General features: G+C 41.8%; 1 protein-coding gene across 2 annotated transcripts in view; it reads right to left on the reverse strand.

Moving 5' to 3' along the window:
- The window catches only part of LOC148892044 (uncharacterized), a 107,343-nt gene that overhangs the window by 8,773 nt on the left and 75,506 nt on the right, over positions 1–23,064 (reverse strand). For both annotated transcript variants that reach the window (XM_089007254.1, XM_089007253.1), the window contains 8 exons: positions 17,467–17,579; positions 16,999–17,316; positions 11,457–11,523; positions 6,144–6,267; positions 5,972–6,062; positions 2,930–3,035; positions 2,752–2,825; positions 2,442–2,534 (listed from right to left, as the gene is read on the reverse strand). In XM_089007254.1, the coding sequence (XP_088863380.1) occupies positions 2,442–2,534; positions 2,752–2,825; positions 2,930–3,035; positions 5,972–6,062; positions 6,144–6,267; positions 11,457–11,523; positions 16,999–17,316; positions 17,467–17,579 (986 nt within the window). The remainder of the gene's footprint in view (positions 1–2,441; positions 2,535–2,751; positions 2,826–2,929; positions 3,036–5,971; positions 6,063–6,143; positions 6,268–11,456; positions 11,524–16,998; positions 17,317–17,466; positions 17,580–23,064) is intronic.

Below are 23,064 nucleotides of genomic sequence, written 5' to 3' on the forward strand. Positions count from 1 at the left end.
GAGGCCAGAAGAATAAACAGGCTGTTCGCAACACAACCTGCGAAAGTGTACGCTCAGTGGCAGGGTTCTAACAGCAGAGCAGACCCTCCAAGGCTGGAAACTGAAAGATACTGGAAAGGCATATGGGAGAAGGAGGTCGCACATAACAGCAGTGCACAATGGCTGGTGACTCTGAAAGAGGAGCACAGCAACATCCCTGAACAGAACCCAGTTACCATCACAGCGGCAGATATACAAGGAAGAGTCTCAGGTATGAAAAACTGGACGGCACCAGGCCCGGATATGGTCCACACCTACTGGCTAAAGCAACTCACAGCTCTCCACGAGCGCCTAGCAGCACAAATGAACCAGCTGCTGATGGATGGGACTCACCCAGGATGGCTAACCGAAGGGCGAACAATCCTGATCATGAAGGATTCCTCAAAGGGTGCAGTTCCTTCCAACTATCGGCCAATAACCTGTCTCTCCACAACATGGAAGCTCATGTCAGGCATCATTGCGGCTAAGATAAGTGGACACATGGATCAATACATGAGCAAAGCACAGAAAGGCATTAGTAGAGATACTAGAGGTGCCAAACATCAGCTGCTGGTTGACAGAACAGTCTCTCAAGACTGCAGGTCCCGACATACCAACCTGTGCACAGCCTGGATTGATTACAAGAAAGCATATGACTCGATGCCACACACATGGATCAATGAATGCTTGGAGTTGTATAAGGTCAACAGGACCCTGAGAGCCTTCGTTGCAAACTCGATGAGGATGTGGAAAACCACACTTGAAGCCAATGGCAAGCCACTAACGCAAGTGTCCATCAAATGTGGCATATACCAAGGTGATGCACTCTCCCCACTGCTGTTCTGCATAGGACTGAACCCCCTCAGCCAGATAATCGCCAAGACAGGCTATGGATACCGCCTCAGAAATGGAGCTACGATCAGTCACCTCCTCTACATGGATGACATCAAGCTGTATGCTAAGAGCGAAAGGGACATAGACTCCCTGATCCACACAACCAGGATCTACAGCAGTGATATCGGAATGTCATTCGGGCTGGAGAAATGTAGTCGGATGGTGACTAAGAGAGGCAAGGTAGTTCACACTGAAGGGGTCTCACTCCCTGAAGGAACAATAGCAGACATTGAAAACAGCTACAAGTACCTCGGTATACCACAGGCCAATGGCAACCTCGAATTAGCAACAAGGAAAGCGGCTACGACCAAATACCTCCAGCGGGTGAGGCAAGTCCTCAGAAGCCAGCTCAATGGCAAGAACAAGACCCGGGCAATAAACAGCTATGCCCTGCCAGTGATCAGATACCCTGCAGGAATAATAAGGTGGCCAAAGGAAGAGATTCAGACCACGGATGTTAAGACCCGAAAACTCCTCACCATGCACGGAGGGTTCCATCCCAAGTCCAGCACCCTGAGACTGTACACAAGCCGTAAGGAAGGAGGCCGGGGACTAGTGAGTGTGAGAGCCACTGTCCAGGATGAAACATCCAAGCTCCATGAATACATCAAAGAGAAGGCTCCAACGGATGATGTACTCAGAGAATGTCTCAGTCAATGGGGAACAGAGGATGAGGTGCTGGAAGAGGGACAATCATGGGAGGAAAAGCCCCTACACGGGATGTACCACCGAACCATAGCAGAAGTGGCTGATCTCAAGAAGTCCTATCAGTGGCTAGAGAGGGCTGGCCTAAAGGACAGCACAGAGGCACTCATCATGGCTGCCCAAGAGCAGGCCCTGAACACCAGAGCCATAGAGGCAGGGATATACCACACCAGACAAGACCCAAGGTGTAGGTTGTGCAAAGAGGCACCTGAGACAATCCAACACAAACGATGATAAAAATACAATGGCAGCAAGGATAATGATAAAAATACAATGGCAGCAAGGATAATAGTCATCGGCAACATCAAGCAAAACTCCTCACCGTTTGTTGACAATGCTTTGCTCTAACCGTGAAATGTCTCAATACAATTCTTAATTCAAAATCTAACTCACCATTGCCACCATCAAAACTTCATTATGAGCTACACAAACTCTGCACTTGCAACCTGCATGAGTCAGTAGCCGCGCAAGTCACTCAGTTGTTGTCAGCGGAACATTGAAACTATTCATTGAATAAAAACATGCAATATTCTTTTTAGAGTATCTTGCATAAGCAACAACGTCGTTTAAAAAGCTCAAAAGTGCACATAGCATGACGGCTCTTCTGACTCTATTTAAAATGGCATTTTATGTGTCGCTCTCTCTCTTGTTTCTCTTGTTTTATAATTGTATTTTATTTATTGCATCGTATTTGTGATTGTTTTTGATTTATTATAGTACATATGCTTGTATGTGACTGGAAAGTGTTCTTGAGAGCTTTGAAAGGTGCTTAAAATGTAATGTATTATTATTATTATTACTAAAGCACTTGGGAAAATCATTACCAGATTCTTTTCTGCCAGTAGCCGTCTCTCTTCGTCTACTTTAAGCTTTTCATTCAGGGCAGAGTTTTCTGCTGACAGCTCACATAGTTTGTCCTGTGAGGAGGAAGAAACGTGGACAGAAGGCACACGGAAAGAAGTAAGTCTCAGTGAACTGTTCCTGACCGCTGCAATAATGACAGTGAACAAGTTTAGTCAAGTTGTTACGCAGCATAATTGCTTTGAAACGCAGACATTTCGGTGGCAGAATTTGCTTTGAAAAACACAACATTTGTAGAGGGGGGGGGGGCAATCCAAGTGAAGTTTGTCTTACAGAAAGAGTCGTTTCTGTTTCTTTTCGTGTTTTGTCAAGGTTCTCGAGATCCATTTCCTGGGTTCTCTTCAGTTCTGAAATGAACATTGAGAGGAACAGACATTGACACGAGATGTAAACGGGAGTATAAATATGAAGCGCTTGTTGTCTGTTTGGTGTTGCAGATGGATGGACACACCTTGTAGCGAGCTCTCATGCTGCTCTTTGAGAGACTCGATAATTTGCTTGTGACTTACTTCCTGGTTCTTCCTCTCAGCTTCCTGCCTGGTCCTTATCTCCTCCACCTAAAAAGCAGAGGCACAAATCAATTAGTTGATGATCAATGAGCTCCTGTTAAAATATGTCCTTCACTGGAGGCACGTTTTTGATTTTGTTTTGTTTTTTTGCATATGAATTTAAGATCAGATCATCTGATTGAGCATAACCTGCCTAGGATCGATCCAACGCGAGTGTAACATTGTTGATCTGCTGTGTCATTGTTCGGTTCCCTTGTTTAGCTACAACACAAGTGAGGTTGGTGAGCTGGAGGTAGCGGAGATGAAGATGTTGAGGTTTTCTTTGGGAGTGACCAGGTTGGATAGGATCAGGAATGAGTACATCAGAGGGACAATTCATTCGAGGTTTTGGAGAGAAAGTCAGAGAGGCCAGCCTGAGATGGTTTGGACGTGTCCAGAAGAGAGAGTACAGTGATACCTCGGCTTACGAACGCCGTGGCTGACGAACGTTAAATTCACGAGAATGTAATTTTGGCATACAAATTCGAATACGAATGACATTTTTCGGAGCACCACAATGAGTGACGTGTCTGTCGTTCGCGAACGAGTCCGTTCTCCTAACAAGAAAATGGCAGCCGACTTGTTTTTGTCCTCTATTCCCTGCCCCCGGTCTTCAGTTAAAGCCACGTGATTGGTCAAGAACGCAGCAGTGAAGGGCGCGGGGGCTGGGTGTTCTCCAAACAAGGAAATGGGAGCGGCCTTTTTTTGTCCTCTATGCCCCGCCCCTAGTCTTGGTTAAAGGCACACGTGATTGGTCAAGAACGCAGCAGTGAGGGAGGGTGTTGTGTTACACAAACACAGAGCTGCAAACATTAAATACACAGCCAGATAACAGAGAGCGCGAGAAAATAGATAGAAAACAGTGACATTTGGACTCGGAACAATACGACGGAAAGTGTACAAAGCGAGAAAGTCAGGAATTGATTTGGAAAATTATGTTTGAAATGTATCCCAAGGGATGTTTGAAGAGTTGGAGGAAGAGGAGGTTGTTGCCAAAATATATGTTGGACCATACATGTAGGAATCAAATGCTTATGACATGAAAAGAAATATCCTGCTAAGTCAATTCTCTTTGTCTTTTCTGTAATACCGTACAATAGCTATCTAGCTGGCTAGCTATTAGCTATCTATAGGCTTGCTAGCTAGCTTTCTATCTATTTGTCTTACTATTCTATTTGAGTTACTTCCGGGTTGAGTGAACGCTGGCGCGTGTGGCTGCCGCTGCTCACCCACAAATAAAAATCCTGTAAAGTGACCTTGAGAGTTTTGAAAGGCGCTTAAAAATGAAATGTATTACACTGATACCTTGGCTTACGAACTTAATTGGTTCCCAGACAGAGTGTGTAAGGTGAAAAGTGTGTATCCCAAAAATTAATTTCCCATAGGAAACCATTAAAATGAGAATAATCCGTTCCCAGGTCTCCATAAAACATAATTTTCTACTTTCTAATTTTCTAAGCCTTAAAACTACACAAAATGTACCTTATTTTATGTATAATAAATGTGCTATGGTATTATAATTAAAGAAATAAACTGTACTGTATAATAAAGTTGTTTCATTTACCTTTGTGATGGTCGTTGATGGCTTGATGGAATGGAGTGGCCGATTTCACCAGCATTAAACACTTGATGATGAACATAACCTTCTTCTTGCACCATCTTGAGGAACGATCCCTTGTAGGTGCTTTCTCTGTTATCATTGCATCTAGTTCCCCATCAATTGTGTTCTGTTTAGCTGGGTTGATAGCTTTTTGCATCAAGTGTACAGATGGCTTGTGCGGGTTCTTTGTGGACCCTGATTGATGGGATATTTTAACCTTGCAGTCTACACTCTGCCTTTGAACTATCAAAGTTGAAACTCTCACTGTCGTCTGCCTATCTCTTTAATGTTAAACCACCCCCCTCACTGCTGGGTTCTTGACCAATCACGTTGCATTATTCGAAGACTGGCGGGGACTAGAGCACAAAATCAGTCGGCTGCCATTTTGTTGTTCAAAGAACGGGCTCATTCACGAACTACACATCACTCGTTGTGGTAGCTCCGTGTGTATCCTGAAAAAGTTCGTATGCCAAGGTAAAAATTTCATAAATGTAACATTCGTAAACCAAAAAAGTTTGTAAACCAAGGGGATCGTAAACCGAGGTATCACTGTATTATTATTACAAATGTTGGACGCAAACAGCATGACTGCTTTTTGCATCAAGTGTACAGATGACTTGTGCGGGTTATTTGTGGAGCCTGATTGATGGGATATTTTAACCTTGCAGTCTACACTCTGCTTTTGAACTATCAAAGTTGAAATTTCACTGTTTTCCATCCATTTTCTCACCATTTTACTTGTTTTTCCCACTTTTTTTGTTTCAAGCTCTGTCCTCTCCCTCTCGTGTGTGTGTGTTTTCTCTCTCTCTCTGCCTGTCCCTTTAATGTTTAACCCCTCCCCCCACACTGCTGGGCTCTTAACCGATCATGTGGCTTTAACCGAAGACGCCATTTTGTTTATTGGAGAACGGCCTCACTCTCTCTCTGTCTATAACTCCATCCCCCACCGCTGCGTTCTTGACCAATCACGTGGCTTTAACAGACGACTGGGGGCGGGGAATAGAGGACAAAAAAAAGTGCGCTGCCATTTCCTTGTTTGGAGAACGGGCTCATTCACGAACTACACATCACTCGTTGTGGTAGCTCCGTGTGTATCCCGAAAAATAGTTTGTATGCCAAGGTAAAATGTTCATCAATGTAACGTTCGTAAACCGAAAAGTTCATAAACCAAGGGTTTCGTAAACCGACGTCCCACTGTACGCTTGAAATTCTTTAAGAGCCAAGTATTACTGTTCCAGGTCCAGGTTTACTTGACACCTGACCTTAAAATACCCCAGTCAAAAGACTGAGCTTTGAGATTTGGCTGCAATGTTACCAACAGCCGATCGGTGTTAGATTCTCTGACCTGTTGTTCCATTAACATGTGATATTTGTCAGCCTCTTCCTGATACGTTTGATGGACTTTGTCCCACTCCGTTTGGTAAAAACTCCTCAATCTGTCACACACAAAAAAGAAGACAGAATAAGAATCAATTTGGGTGAAGCAATCTGCAATTTTCGGCGTTAAGGAGCGGTACCTGTCCTCCAGTTGCACCAGCTCCTCCTTGTGGTGCTCATCAAGCTTTTTTAAGACCTCCTTCACATTGATGCGTGCCTCCTCCTTCTCCTTGTTCAAACGGTCACAGCACTGAGACGAAGCCCCTGCGCAGATACGAGAATGAGTGGCGTTAGACCACACGTGTCAAAGTCAAGGCCCAGGGGCTAGATCTGGGTCGCCACATCATTTTATTGGGCCCGCAAAAGCAAATCAAACTTGTGAAATTCCATCATGCACAAAGTCGGAACCAAAATGTCAAATTGTTGACTGAAAACCACAATAACAAGTCATTATTCTTGACTTCAGGATTGAAATCATCAATTTGTTGTCATATATGGAGGGGATTAAACATTGTAATGGTTTCCTCAAATTCACAATGGCCCTCAAGAGGAATGTGGCCCTTACGTTAGACGTTCAGGGGGTATACTTGGACAACACAAATTCATTTGTATTGTGGATTGAGAAGTCTTGACTAATTGTCGCCCATGGCGGGTGTCTATGGCTCATCTCAACAGGACAATTTGAAGAAGCGTTTTGACATTGTGTTTTTATAAGACAAATGAAAGCATTTCATTGGGAGTACTGCACTTTTATTATTGGTACAAAATTGTTGGTGCAAAAAGCTGCACACAGATTATCACAGAATCTTTGAAAAAAAAAAAAACCTTTTTGACATTTGTACAGACAAATTAATTCCGGTTATTATTTCACATGATGCGCAGCCCGACCCCGCGGTTGTCTGCGGTGCTGACACGCTCGACCCGCCATCTCGCCCGAAAGCAGAACGAACAGTCTCAAGGAGGCGGCGAACTGTCATTGTGTTTCGCAGCGTTCTCGCCGACGCGATGCACTCTCGCCTTGGCCCGTGGACACCCCCCCTCCGGTGCCATCACACTGCTGTACGAGGGTGAGATGCTGGCTGGCAGGCCAAAATTGTGGTGTCTTGTGTGACCAAGTAGACACACGCGTTTTGCTTGTTATATTGATATCGACAGTGACTTTCTTGCAAACATGGGAAGAATGGAACATTTTCACACATGTGCAGTCGATAGAAAATGCAAGGTACGGCAACTCCAAGTATCCAAACAACCCACAATTAACTTGGTTCATACACCACAAGGTGCCAGGCGTATAATTAAAATTAAAAAAATAGGGTATGGCGGTCGCAGTCGTAAGTACGGGTGGTCGTAAATCGCGCCGGTCATAAATCGGATGTTACCTATATTATATTATATTATATTATATTATATTATATTATATTATATTATATTATATTATATTATATTATTAGTAGTAGTAGTGGTAGGGGTAGTATGAAAAGCAGATTTTTTTTGTGTGTGTTTGGAAAAGTCTACTTCCCTCTCCAATACAAAAAAAATGTTAAGTAGTTTCACTGAATGACACTGCCTTGCACACTGCACTGCAGATTTCACTTCAATGGGTCAGCCCGTACACAACAGCTGTTTGTAAGGCAGTTTGTAAAGACAGCTTGAAATCAACCTAGTTCAGTAGCTGCGATTAAACCTTTGGCTACGCCTCGATATAGTAAATAGCCGCTGTGGCTGGTACAGCTGATGCAAGTCTTCGAACGGAACTCGCAATGTGTGTACTTTGTGCATGTGCAGCTGGTGCATTGGTGATAGAAACAAAAAGTCAATAACAGCTGAGGCAACCAACTCGTGCTTCACCGCACACGACGGGTGGCACTCTGTGTATGAACGCGTGTATCATCTCACAAATAGAAACACATCTGGTGTTCTGAATTATTCAACCCAGAATAAGCCATGCAAAACAAAGGAGATAGAGCCAATTGTTTTTTTTTGAGAGACTGTGGCGACAGATCATACAGGTGACTTTAGGCGGTATCGCATCACAGGAATACTTTTAAAGTGCCGAATGGGATATGACAGGTTGTTCCTGTTAAAACTGCAGGATTATAATGCAGTATTAACGGTCACAACCTGTTTAATGGTCTGTGTTCCAGTGTGTGTGTGTGCGTGTGCGCGCAACAGCAGCACTCTATACACTGCAAACATTCTTCAGCCCAGTGTGCAAAGACATAAGACAAAGTTCAGACGCGCCGTACAAGATTACAGCCAGTGCTGTGAGAAATAATGGAATGAAAGTGGGAGGAGTGCAAAATGTTTTTGCAAGAAAAATGCCTGAGAATCAACGTTTACTTTTCTCGGTTTTGAGTGAATGCTTATTACTCGTAAAGCCTTGATACACTTTTTGGGAAACATTCGTTACATTTGTGAATGTTGTACAAAACATATCATAAACCATCCATGATTCAAGATGGCGCCCGGGTTGGCAGTAGTGGGAAAGTGCTTTTAAACAGCTTTGCTCTATTTGCTTTGTTGTTAATTCCTTTTTGGTTTTGTCACATGATGTTTGTTGTTACTCAGTTGAAAACTCTTTTGAGCGTTTTTGGCCACGACATAACTCAAAATAGAAGAACGGGTGCTCCTTGGTTGTACCTTTTGAGCAGCATATGTATACCGTCACGGATGTCACCGTCACTTTGATTGGGAGGAATGTCGGTGCTATTTGACCGCTGCCACTGGACAGCCCCGGCCGGGTTGCTTGTTTTTTGCACCTCTGGGCAGCATTGTTCATAGCCATGTTATGTTTATCGTTTCTTCAGCCGTCAAATTTGAAGGTGTCAAACGTTTCGCTTCTTATCCAAGAGGCTTCGTCAGCGAACTAAACACATTTTTGCTGGTAGTTTTGGCCCTATATATATCCCTACTGTCCAGACGTGGCGGTGCCAGACTCTGCTATGATTGGTCCCTGCCCTCAGGTTGGGGGGAGCAGAGTACTACTCCCTGCGGCTACACTGATTACTTCCATTGTCCTGACTGATTACTTCTACTGTCCTGCCTGAGTATGGGGTCTATGACTGGCCTGATTGCCCCATTTGCTCTGCTATCACCTCATAACTAAGCCTATGTTGCCTAAGAAGTCTGTTATACGAACGATCCAAAATTGAACCTCAGCCCACCATGGCGATTTAGTGAAGGGTTTTGCTGTTTTAGGAAAATAGCTTCTTTTACTCCCCTTTCAAACCAACAAGAGAACTGAATCCCTTTTTTTCATCAACGCATGCGACAACTTAATCTTTACTTTCATCTCTGATCCACTAGTGAAAGTATAATTTCCTCTTTCATCTAGAACAGCATCATACATAAAAGCGTATGCCGGATGAATGGGTCAGAATGCATGATTGCCCGTTTTTCATGTCATGTTGTGTTTTATTTTGTTATTTCATGTTAACGGTTGATGTTATGTTTATGTTAAGTGTTCGGTTTAAATTCTTGTTTCTTTCCTGGTTCGGTGTTCAAAGAAGTTCAGTGATAGAAATATCAGTAACGACGATAGATGGTGAACAAAAATCTACTTTATTCTAATGAGACAGAAAAAGCACTTCTCGTCTTGGTAGGAGCGAAGACATGAGCACACGGACAAAGATAGGAACAAAGAGAACGAGCTCCCGCTCTGACAAGTTTTTGAATGTCCACAGCAGCGATCTGTTGTCCAATCAGCTACGGACAACTCAGTGTTGGGAGGGTCTTAGTTTGAAGTTGGAGCCGTTGCTTCTTTGCAACGACTATTGAACTAATAAACTTGATAATGCTATTAGACTGAAATTAAACGTGCAATAATCATAATGTGTACTAAACTAAACATGAAATAACCTAATATGTTTACTAATGTGCATAAAACACTCTATCATTAAGAAACCTGCCTTGGGACTACGGCTGACAAACAGTATTTATGATCCGTCCGGTGCATTTACACTGTTCATTCTTGTGTTGATAGTAATGTGGAATGTGCCAATGAAATATATATTTTCAATCTATACATTAAAAAAAGATACAAACAAACATTAAATGGTGCTGTACTATAGATTCCAACCAGTACAATTGGGTGTGTGTGTATGAATCCCCAAATTCAAAGCGACCCTTCCTCCATCTCACCTTATACTGGTCGTTGATGCTCGTCTTTTCAAAATACACAGCTGCATCGCTGTCACGTTCCTGATTTTAGATCATTTTTAGATTCTTTTTCACATGAAAGACTAAATTGCATTCAATAACAGGACAGCTGGCCCAGTAGTCAAGTGGTTAGCACATCAACTTCACAGCGCAGAGGACCAGGTTCAATTCCAGCTTTGGCCTCCCTGTGTGGAGTTTGCATGTTCACCCTGGGCTTGATAGAACAATTTTAGATGCACATCCTTAAACATCCAATGTTACTTATTTTCTACGCGTTTTTATTTGTCTAGTTTAGTATAAGTTGTTTCTCTGTCTCTATCTCAACTTCCCGCCTGCCCCTTTTTGGGTCTGTCTCTCCTGTTGTGAAGAGCATTGTTTCTGTCTCTGCTGCACAAGAAATAAAGACTCTTTTTGTACATCACCTTGCTTCCTGCTGATTAAATATCATCGCAACACCAGCGAAGAACAGAACCAGGAGAACAACATCCATATTTGACCCAACAGATTTTATCCCACATTACAAAAACGCGCATGACAAGCTGATTGAACACTCTAAATTGTCCCTAGGTGTGAGTGTGAGCTCGGGTGGTTGTTTGTCTCTATGTGGCCCACAATGAGCTGGCAACCAGTTCAGGGTGTTCTCCACCTACTGCCTGAAGATGGCCGAGATAGGCTCCAACAGCCGTGTGACCCTAGTGAGGATGAAGCTGTTCAGAAAATGACTAAATGGACGAATAAATGGATAGTAAAACATGTCTCTGTTCACAACATCCTCCTTCCAAATTGCCCCATGGCCTTTTGACTGTGGACTGTATTCTCTCCATGTCTCTTCGGCAAAGTCGCAAAGCCTATTGAATTTGGCGAGTATGCACACACTTGTGTCCGTCCCCACGCTCATCTCTTCCAACTGGCAAGTGCACCCTGCTTGAGTGCTGTACAAGCTAGTGCTCAGATTAGCCCGAAGAATGGGTGCCGCTGTATGGTGAGTGGTATCTATTGATGTAGTGCAACCCTGGCACACACGTTTAGTTTCATGTGGCCTAGCCTATCAATCTAAATAAAAAAAAACAGAAAAGACAGTGTGCATTATGTATAGATATGATAGACGGTTTCAGAGTCTGTGCAGGTATCCCACACAGAGATATGTGGAATTGCACCTCACCACTAAAAATATCCTGTGACTGTAAAGTGTCCTTGAGAGTTTTGAAAGGCGCTTACAAATGACATGTATTATGATTATAAAAACAGAAACAAAGGGTACACATTATGCATCTGTTGATTTTGTGAATGCTTACCCAGCTCGTCTTTGAGATTTGCCAATTCTAGCGACAACTCTGCCTTCCGACTGGAAGCCTCTTCACACTGCAGAGAATAAAACAATCCAACATGAAAAAGTGTCTTCAAAATAACAACAATTCCAAACTAGACTTGCTTGCTACACAAGAACTGTGCAATGTTATATTATTCTATTGGACAGATAAAAATGTAGTAGAGGCTGCGAAAGACATTTTCAGTTATACGCACTATCGTGGCGGTGGATTGCATTTATTCACTCACAATTGTTATGGATCTCATTTTATTGTTTAAATGCACCAATAAAGTAAGTGAACTGCACAAAATTTGCAGTGCTATTCACTTCTCGTAACATTTACCAATACTCATAAATTAAAAGAAAATATTACAGAAGGTTTTTGAGTAGTTTACTTGCAATGTATAATAATAATAATAAATTTCATCTATAAGCATATTGAATTAAGAGTTGATAATTTCTGAGTGAACAAAAGTCTATATTTTTTCCTTTTGGTTAACACAAATTTTCTCTCCTTTGGCAAATTGGCGTTTTTGTATTTATTACGTTTGTTAAAGTCAATTTAAGTGCCTTGCACGCTGGTTCCAAGAGGACTGTAATTTCATCCGTGCTGTATGTCATGCATAGTAGCATATTTGACAATAAAGCTGACTTTGACTTTGAAATTCACCGACACATTTCCTCGCACATGTGACTGCCTGCACCAAGTCAGTCACTCTCGGATATAAACGCAGTGCACACACCCGATGAGCTCATTTTGTGTATTTTTCTACGGACTCACATCTGTCACTGACACACGAGCACAAAATAACAGCAAAGCTGCAAGTGCGAATTTAGAATGGAAAAAGTGGATCTTTGCGCCCGCCGAGACACACACACACGTATGGAGGGAAAGGCACGCATGGCCATAAAATCCATTTGTTGCTCTGGAAGAGCAGAGGTGAAATATCACACTGATAAGAATGACGAAGTAAACAAAGTAAAAAAAACAACCGAAAAAGTTCAACTGCTGCACTTCCCCACCCGCACTCAAGCGAAGTGATCGTAAAATAATGTCAGAAAATGATAAGCGTAGTTCATGCTGCACATTAGTTCAACGCATTCATGATTAAAAGCAGCAGAAACATTCCACTACAGTTCTCGCAGTCCTTCTTAAACTCTGATTTTGTTTTGAGACTTTGGACGGGGCATCACAAAGAACACAAAAACTGCAGTGAAGACAATTAAAAAGACACACACCTTACGTTTCTTCTTGCGAACACAAGGAGCCTTGCTGACCATGGAGCCCATGATGGGATTGAACTCAAGACGCAGTCATGCGCACAACCACTCCGACACACACATACACATGCACAAGCACGGACACACACACTCATGCACGCCTGTCATCTCCATTCATTTCTTCTTCCCTCATCCTCTCAGCAGCATATGACAAAAGACATTGTGTCTCTCACTGTCCTCCCTCCGTCTTGTGGATGGCTCACTCAGTCATTTGAACACCACCCACACATTACCTGTTCCCCAGAGTGCTATTTGCTCTCCCTCCTCCTCTTGATCCCACCCCCTAGAGTCTGGAATACTATAGTAGCATGTAGGAATTCAAGTTATTTTTACACCCACTTCTCTCTCACCCTCATTGAGTACTCAAGTGTTTGTAAATCGGTCTTCTATGCCGTGAATTGGTCATTTGCATACTGTAAAAATCTGCATTTTCTGTGTAGCTTTATCTCTTGTTTCTATTTATAATTGTATTTTATTTATTATTGTATCTATGCTTGTCTGTGTCCTTAAAAGCTTTGAAAGGCGCTTCAAATAAAATGTATTATGATGATGATTATTATTATTATTATTATTATTATTATTGATGACTGAAAGGGTTAAGTCATCATGCTTAAAACAGCTCGATTTGTTTCAAGTCAACTGGATTTATACAGCACTTTAAACCAACCACAGCTGTACACTAATTTCTGCACATGGAGCAAAATGAATTCATACAAGAACAAACAATAAAACAATACATGATTAACAAAGAGCACAAAAAGCACAAAAACAGCACAACTAAAAATTGACTTTCATGCAGAATCAAAAACCGAAGAATACATACACATTTGTTTTAGGACGTTCAGTGAGGGATCTTTCCAAAGGGAGCGAACGAAAAGGTTCAACTGCACCTGAGCCTCTGTTCAGTTCCTCTAATAATGTTTGGCCCGCAGCTCTGAGGCAATGCTCAGGTGAATAGGGCCAGAGAAATGTTGTTGCAATTTGTATTCAGTGTAATAATTCACTTTCAAATCTGAATTTATTTACATACATGTACCTCAAACGTACAAATATTCATTTATATTTGAGTAATATAATCCATCCTAAAATATAAAGTTCATCCATGGGGGGGAAAAATGACTTTTTTTTAACCTTCAGATTCAGCGTAAATAGATATCTTGAACACGGTCGATTCAAAAAAAGAATCCAGCGTATTCTTTAATAATTAAGGTGTCATTCTGACAATGTTATTACGTGAAGTGCAGCAGGAACGTTGAATAGTACACCATTAGGAATGATAAGTGTTAGGGCCTAACAATAACTAAAAGATCTTAATGGTGCAATAGTACTGTAATTTGGAGGGAATGAAACCAAAAATTCTCAAGATACAAAAAGGAGAGGAGTAGCAGTACCTTACATTGCAGGAGTTTCTGAAAAACTACAAAGAGTACTTTGGCAACAAAAAATTCCGACTTATTTCAAACCGATAAACACGTTAAGGCAAAAATTAGTGCATCCAAAAGATAGGCTACCAAATGAAAAACAAAGTCATGTAGTTTATTCCATACATTGTAAGAATGAAAATTGTAAAGAGCAGTACATTGGGGAGACTCAACAAATTCTCAAAAAAAGACTTTATCAACATCGCAGGGATAATACTAGTGGGCCTCAATCGGCAGTACATTTGCACCTAAAAGCTAGCAACCACTCATTTGACGACAATGAGGTTAAAATCTTAGCGAAAGAACATAGATGGTTTGAAAGGGGAGTAAAAGAAGCAATTCTCATAAAACAACAAAATCCTTCATTAAACCGGTCTGGTGGGGTGAGGTTCAATTTGGATCGTTCATACAATAGCCTGCTTAGACAACATAGCTTAGGCAACATTCATAATGCTGATGAGGTGATACCGGAGGGAGTGGGGCAAACAGGCCAGTCGTTAGTCAGGAATGTAGGAACAATCAGTGGGGCCACAGGGAGTGGTCCCCTGCTCCCCCCAACCTGAAAGTAGGGAGCTATCATAGCAGTGTCCGGCTGAAGAAACCTTCTCATCGATGGACCACTCCTGTACGACTGAGAGCTTACACAGACGTAATTTGGAGTTAACATATTTTGTTTCATTCAAAGTCTGAACCATTTACAGCCCTTTTATGGTCGTGAATATTTGGAAAAGAATACAAACAAGGCAACCAATATAAATAACCTTTGAAAGAACAATGTGGAACTGAGAAGAGTAACTGGACAACATTAACCACCCTAAAAAAAGCTACAAGCTTTGCCATCACAGGCATTGTGCATCGCCCCAACCCGGGGAAAAAAAGAACAAACTGTGTGTGTGTGTGTGTGTGTGTGTGTGTGTGTGTGTGTGTGTGTGTGTGTGTGCACGCGCGTGCATGTGTGTGCGTGTGCTGGGGGGCTTCGGTCGATATTCACCAGTCACCTTCCAAGTGCAGGAGCCAGATTAGATAATCATGGAATTCATGGACAATTTATCTTACACTAACAAATCAAAGAGGGATTGGCATGGCAGGAACTGCATTCCTCTACTACAGTAACAGCAACACCCTCAACACTTTCATCTACTTTCCACCATCATGAAACCGGCAAACATGCAAAACACTTTCGTAGACATTTTAGTGCCGGTGTGGGGTTTTTTTTCCTGACAGATAAAGAGAGAGTTTTCATCAGAAAAGCCAAGGTACATATAGATGAAAAGGTTTCTTCAGCCGTCATCTGTACTTTTTTGAAGGTGTCGGACATTTCGCATCTTATCCAAGATGCTTCTTCAGCGAACTAGTCTTACTGGTAGTATCGAACCTATATATATATATCCCTAATGTCCAGACATGGCGGCGCCGGACATTGCTATGATAGGTCCCTACTCTTAATCAGAATCAGAATCAGAATCAGAATACCTTTATTCGTCCCGCAATGGGGGAATTAATACTATGTATTTTCAATTTAGGGAAACATTTTACAAACAAATTCATGGTTGTGCTATGGGCTCACCAGTTTCACCCATAGTGGCTAATCTGTACATGGAAGAGATGGAGAAACAGGCCCTCATATCCTTCACGGGGACAAAACCTAGACACTGGTTTAGATATGTGGACGATACTTTCGTCATTATTAAAAAACAAGAAATTCAATCCTTCACAGATCACCTCAACTTGGTAGACATCAACATTAAATTTACTCGCGAGGACATTCAAGAGAACCAACTAGCCTTCTTGGATTGTAAAGTCATTATAAAAGAGGACAGAGCGCTAAAAACAGAGTCTTTAGGAAGGCTACGCACACTGACCAATACTTACTTTTTGACTCTAACCACCCTTTACAACATAAACTAGGAGTTATCAGAACCCTCCAGCATAGGGCTAAACTAATACCAACTAGCACTGAAGGTAGAGAAAAGGAGTCAAAAGATATCAGGAGAGCACTCACGAACTGTGGGTACCCTCAGTGTTCATTTAACAAATGTCAGAAAGAAAGAATAGGGAATGAAACCAAAAATTCTGAAGATACAAACAGGAGAGGAGTCGCAGTACCTTACATTGCAGGAGTTTCTGAAAAACTACAAAGAGTACTTTGGTAACACAAAATTCCTACTTATTTCAAACCGATTAACACTAAGGCAAAAATTAGTGCATCCAAAAGATAGGCTGCCAAATGAAAAACAAAGTAATGTAGTTTATTCAATACATTGTAAGAATGAAAATTGTAAAGAGCATTACATTGGGGAGACTCAACAAATTCTCAAAAAAAGACTTTATCAACATCGCAGGGATAATACTAGTGGGCCTCAATCGGCAGTATATATATATATATATATATAGGGCCGATACTAGCAGTAAGACTTTAGTTCGCTGAAGAAGCATCTTGGATAAGAAGCGAAACGTCCGACACCTTCAAAAAAGTACAGATGACGGCTGAAGAAACCTTTTCATCGATGGACCACTCCTGTACGACTGAGAGCTTACACAGACAAGGTACATATAGTTGTGCTATGCTGCTTACGTGCTCTGTGTGAATCTGTACAAGTTTGAAAATACACCATTCATCTTAAAATAAATGATACCTTTAAATTGTACTTGGACATTTTCAATATTTATATATGATCTTTTTACCTGATCTCTGAATGACATGGCCCATTAAAACAAAAAAATTGACCGGTGAGAACAAGAGAATTCCCAATCCTGGTATACAAGATGGTCCCTTCTCTTTGTTGACCTCAGAAATAAAAATGAAACATGATAAATGAAATGTACCTCATTGAAGAGATGTTGAATAACCGTAGCAAGAGCCTCCACTTTTTTGTTTGCTTGGATGAGCAATTTCCAAAGCTGGCTGGCCTGTTTTTTCTTCTCAATCCGTTCTTTAGTCTGGTCTTGTTTAGCTCCAACTGCACTGGGTTTGGGTCCACTTTGCAGACGCGTTCCATATTTGGGGCTTGACCGAGAACTTGCTCTTGCTTTGAATGCGAGTGCAGGTGGTCCTGTGCTTCCTAACCCGGTGTTGGTGGAAACAGTGACAGGTGCTGGGGAAATTGGCGCTACGGGCGCATTGGCGTTCGCAACACCGGGTACCTTGCAACAAATAGAAAACAGAAACAATAAACAAACCAAAAAAAGGAGATGGCTCATTTTCAAATTCAAAACATTCAAGAGGCAAACACAATCAAATTCACACACACCATTCACATCACATGATTAGATAACAATCAGGGGACCGCTTACCAATGCTCGTGATGGATGATGAGGCTTGTTTCCTGCTGCATGTACTGGAACTGGCGAACTGCTGCTATTGTTTGTGACTCTTGCATGGACATCCCTCGGTTTGTTTTTGTCAACTGCAAAAAGACCACATCCTCTTATTTTGTGGTTGACAGGCACAACATTCAACATGGCGTGAACCCTCTTCCACACACTGACACACACATACGCACACTTGACACTCAGTCAAGACAATTAAAAGAACATTGCTGTCAAATTAAATTGACTCCAAGGAACGAAGAAAAAGGAATCCCTCAACAAAGACACACATTTGTCCAGACAAAGAAGGAAACTACATCCAAACAAGCAACACACACATCCACAAAACAGACACATTCATCGAGTGGCATTAGAGAATACGCCCTTCTGACTGTCTCATCTTTGAGTGATGCATCATGGGATTGTACGGTATTGATGGCAAGAGTGAGTCTGTGTGTGTCTTCGTGAGCGCTTCTGTGTGTGTGGAGACAAGTGAAGAAGACAGGGTATTATTATTATTATTATTATTATTATTATTATTATTATTATTATTATTATTATACATTTCATTTTCAAGCGCCTTTCAAAGCTATCAAGGACACTTTACAGTCACAGACAAGCATAGAAAAAAAAGATACAATAATAAATAAATAAAAATATAGATACACATTTATAATATATATAAATGTATATGTAAATATATATAAATGTATATATATATATATATATATATATATATATATACAGTAAAGTGTCGTTATATCGATATTCAAGGGAGTCCGAAAAAATATCGATATAACCGGGACTATCGATATATCCGACCCTGTTTGCATGTAATTTTCTCCGTGCGTGCATAGAAATAGTATCGATATAACCGGGACTATCGATATATCCAATATCGATATAACGAGACTTTACTGTATATATATATATATATATATATATATATATATATATATATATATATATATATATATATATATATATATATATATATATATAGTAAAGTCTCGTTATATCGATATCGGTTACATCGATAGTACTGCTTATTACGATACTGTTTCTATGAAAATTTACATGCCGCAGGATCGGATAGATCGATAGTCCGGTTAAATCGATATTTTTTCCGACTCCCGAGAATATCAATATAACGAGACTTTACTGTATATACATTTATAATGTATATACAGTGGTACCTCGGTTCTCGAACGCCTCACAGTTCGAACAAATAGGAGTTCGAACAAAATATTTGAGATATTCTTGCTTCGTCACGCCAATACGACGCGTGAGTGCGTATGCGATGGTGGGGTGCTGAGCGGCGTACAGGTGTATCGCTCTCTCCGTGACCAACTGTTGTCGCTTGGGGACGTGCGGCGTTTTGCTCTTGCGTTTAATATTCGTGTACGAAGAGTTTTAGCCCCTAATCATGGCTCCAAAGAAAGTAAGTGCTGCTTAAAGTGACAAAAGAAAAGTAGTGCGTACAACTATTGCATGTGAGAGCAAGTGTCATTGGATAGATATTTGAAGAGAAAAGAACATCCTGTAGCCGAGTCATCCGTAGCTGTCACGTTCCGAGCGAGAGTGACGGCAGCTGACTCGTCGGAACGTAGTGGAATGTTTGGGATCCCAAAACAGACATGGACTAACCATGCAGGATGTTTATTCACAAATCAAAGAAAACACAGCGAATAAGAAGGCAGGGGTGATCCGACCCGCTTACTACGCCAAAAAGCAAATGGCACACGAGGGTGCAAAATTACGCAATCCCGGAAGATGACATAAATTTACGGGACGCAGGGAAAATACCTCGGACCAGATACAGTCGCGCATCGAAGGAAGAGTCCAGGTACGGTGGCGAGGTGAGTCAATCATCCGGCATTGGCGAGGTGATCACGAACCGTATAAATGCCCCGTGTCCGTGATTAGAGAATTGACAGCAGGTGGAGAATGGCCGGGAGAGGCAGCCCCCCCCCACCCCCCCTCCGCTGTCAACTCGCAAGTGGCAGGAGCAAAGACATGGTTTCGGTGTTCGGAAAAAAATCGCTTTTCGAACAGGGTCCTGGAACAAATTATGGTCGAGAACCGAGGTATCACTGTATATATACATACATTTATAATATATGTATACACACACACACATTTATAATATATATACACACATTTATTATAGATAGATAGATAGATAGATAGATAGATAGATAGATAGATAGATAGATAGATAGATAGATAGATAGATAGATAGATAGATAGATAGATAGATAGATAGATAGATACCCTGCAGGAATAATAGGGCGGCCAAAGGAAGAGATTCAGACCACGGATGTTAAGCCACCCGAAAACTCCTCACCCATGCATGGAGGGTTCCATCCCAAGTCAAGCACCTTAAGACTGTACACAAGCCGTAAGGAAGGAAGCCGGGGACTAGTGAGTGTGAGAGCCAGTGTCCAGGATGAAACATCCAAGCTCCATGAATATATCAAAGAGAAGGCGCTGAACACCAGAGCCATAGAGGCAGGGATATACAACACCAGGCAAGACCCAAGGTGTAGGTTGTGCAAAGAGGCACCTGAGACAATCCAATACATAACTGCAGGGTGTAAGATGCTGGCAGGGAAAGCCTACATGGAGCGCCATATCCAGGTGGCTGGCACAGTCTACCGAAACATCTGTGCGGAGTATGGACTGGAAACCCCAAGGTCAAAATGGGAAACACCTCCCAAGGTAGTAGAGAATGACCAAGCAAAGATCCTGTGAGACTTCCAGATACAGACTGACAATATGGTAATGGCCAACCAACCAGATATCGTGGTCATAGATAAAGGGCAAAGGAAAGGAAAGCCGTTGTCGTGGATGTAGCGGTGTGTGTATATATATATATATATATATATATATATATATATATATATATATATATATATATATATATATATATATATATATATATATACAGTAAAGTCTCGTTATATCGATATTCTCGGGAGTCGGAAAAAATATCGATACAAGCGGACTATCGATATATCCGATCCTGCGGCATGTAAATTTTCTCCTTGCGTTCATAGAAATAGTATCGTAATAAGCAGTACTATCGATATAACCGATATCGATATAACGAGACCTTACTGTATCTATCTATCTATAAATATATATATATATATATATATATATATATATATATATATATATATATATATATATATATATATATATATATATATATATATATATATATAGCCACAAGGGGGCACAAGCCAGTGTATTATTGTGCCGGTCCCAAGCACGGATAAATACAGAGGGTTGTGTCAGGAAGGGCATCCGATGTAAAAAATTTTGCCAAAACAAATATGCGAATCAAACCTCTGAATCCCATACCGGATCGGTCGAAGCCCGGGTTAACAACGGCCGCCATTGGTACTGTTGACCTTCAGGGTGCCAGTGGAAAATTGACTACTGTTGGTCTAAGAAGGAGAGGAGGGAGGTGTGCTCGGAGGAAAAGACAGAAATGGAACGCCAAGAGTATAGAACTAAGAGTAGGAACTTTGAATGTAGGAACAATGACAGGTAAAGGTCGAGAGCTGGTTGACATGATGCAGAGAAGGAAGGTAGACATACTGTGTGTCCAGGAGACCAGGTGGAAAGGGAGCAAGCCTCGAAGCTTAGGGTCAGGGTTTAAGTTGTTCTATCATGGTGAAGACAGCAAGAGAAATTGAGTTGGAGTTATCTTAAAAGAGGAGTTTGTTAGGAATGTCTTAGAAAGTAAAAAGAGTATCAGATAGAATGATGAGTCTGAAGCTAGAAATTGAAGGTGTGATGTTCAATGTTGTTTGTGGGTATGCCCCACAAGTAGGATGTGAGCTGGCAGAGAAGGAGAAATTTTGGTTGGACTTTGATGAAGTCATACAGAACATCCCGAGAAGTGAGAGGGTCGTAATTGGTGGAGACTTCAATGTTGGCGCAGGAAACAAAGATGATGAGGAGTTGATGGGCAGGTTTGGACTCCAGATGAGGAACGCTGAAGGACAGATGGTGGTTGACTTTGCTAAGAGAATGGAAATGTCTATTGTGAATACTTTCTTTCAGAAGAGACAGGAACATAGGGTGACCTATAAGAGTGGAAGCAGAAGTACACAGGTATACTATATTTTGTGTCAATGGCGCCATCTAAAGGAAATCAGTGACTGCAAAGTAGTGGTTGGTGAGAGTGTAGCCAGACAGCATAGGTTGGTGGTGTGTAGGATGACGCTGGCAGTGAGGAAGATGAAGAAACCAAAGGCTGAAGTGAGGACAAAATGGTGAAAGTTGAAAAAGGAAGAGTGTTGCATGACATTTAGGAAGGCGGTAAGACAAGCACTGGGTGGGCAAGAGGACCTTCCAGATGACTGGCAAACTACAGCGAACATAATCAGAGACACAGGTTGGAAAGTACTTGGTGTGAGTGGAAGAAAGGTAGATAAGGAGACTTGGTGGTGGAATGGGGAGGTGCAGGAGTGTATACAGAGAAAAGAGGTTAGCAAAGAAGAAGTGAGACACTGTGAGATGTGACGAGAGTAGACAGCAATACAAGGAGATGCAGCGCACGGTTAAAGTAAAGGTGGCAAAGGCCAAACAAGAGGCCTATGATGACTTGTATGCTCGGCTGGAAAGCAAGGAAGGTGAGACTGATCTTTACAGGCTGGCGAGACAGAGAGACAAAGATGGTAAGGACCTGCAGCAGGTTCGGGTGATTAAGGATAGAGATGGCAATGTATTAACAGGTGCCAGTAGTGTGATGGCAAGATGGAAAGAGTACTTTGAAGAATTGATGAATGAGGAAAATGGGAAGGAACAAAGAGTAGAAGACGTGACTGTTGTGGACCAAGATGTAGCAAACATTAGCAAGGTTGAAGTGAGGAGGGCACTGAAGAGGATGAAGGGGGGAAAGGCACTCGGGCCTGATGATTTACAAATCGAGGTATGGAAGTGTCTTGGAGAGGTGGCGGTGGTGTTCCTGACTGGGTTATTCAACAAGATCTCAGATGGTGAACAGATGCCTGAAGAATGGAGACGAAGTGTACTTGTGCCCATTTTTAAGAACAAAGGAGAAGTGCAGAGTTGTACTAATTACAGAGGAATAAAGTTGATACAATGAAACTCTGGGAAAGAGTATTTGAAGCTAGACTAAGAGCAGAAGTGAACATTCGTGAGCAGCAGTATGGCTTCATGCCATAAAAGAGTACGACAGATGCAGTGTTTGCTTTAAGAATGCTGATAGAGAAGTACAGAGAAGGTCAGAAGGAATTGCATTGCGTCTTTGTAGATCTGGAGAAAGCGTATGACATGGTGCCCAGAGAAGAGCTGTGGTATTGCATGAGGAAGTCTGGAGTGACAGAAAAGTATGTCAGAGCAAGACATGTATCATGACTGTAAGACAGTTGTGAGGTGTGCTGTCGGTGTGACGGAGGAATTCAAGGTGGAGGTGGGACACCTCCAGGGGTCAGCTCTGAGCCCCTTCTTGTTTGCTATGGTGATGAACAGGCTGACAGATGATGTTAGACAAGAATCTCCTTGGACCATGATGTTTGCAGATGACATTGTGATCTGTAGCGA

This window comes from Hippocampus bargibanti, linkage group LG10 (genome assembly GCF_051943395.1).
Source record: "Hippocampus bargibanti isolate YZ-2025 linkage group LG10, ASM5194339v1, whole genome shotgun sequence".
Classification (NCBI taxonomy): domain Eukaryota; kingdom Metazoa; phylum Chordata; class Actinopteri; order Syngnathiformes; family Syngnathidae; genus Hippocampus; species Hippocampus bargibanti.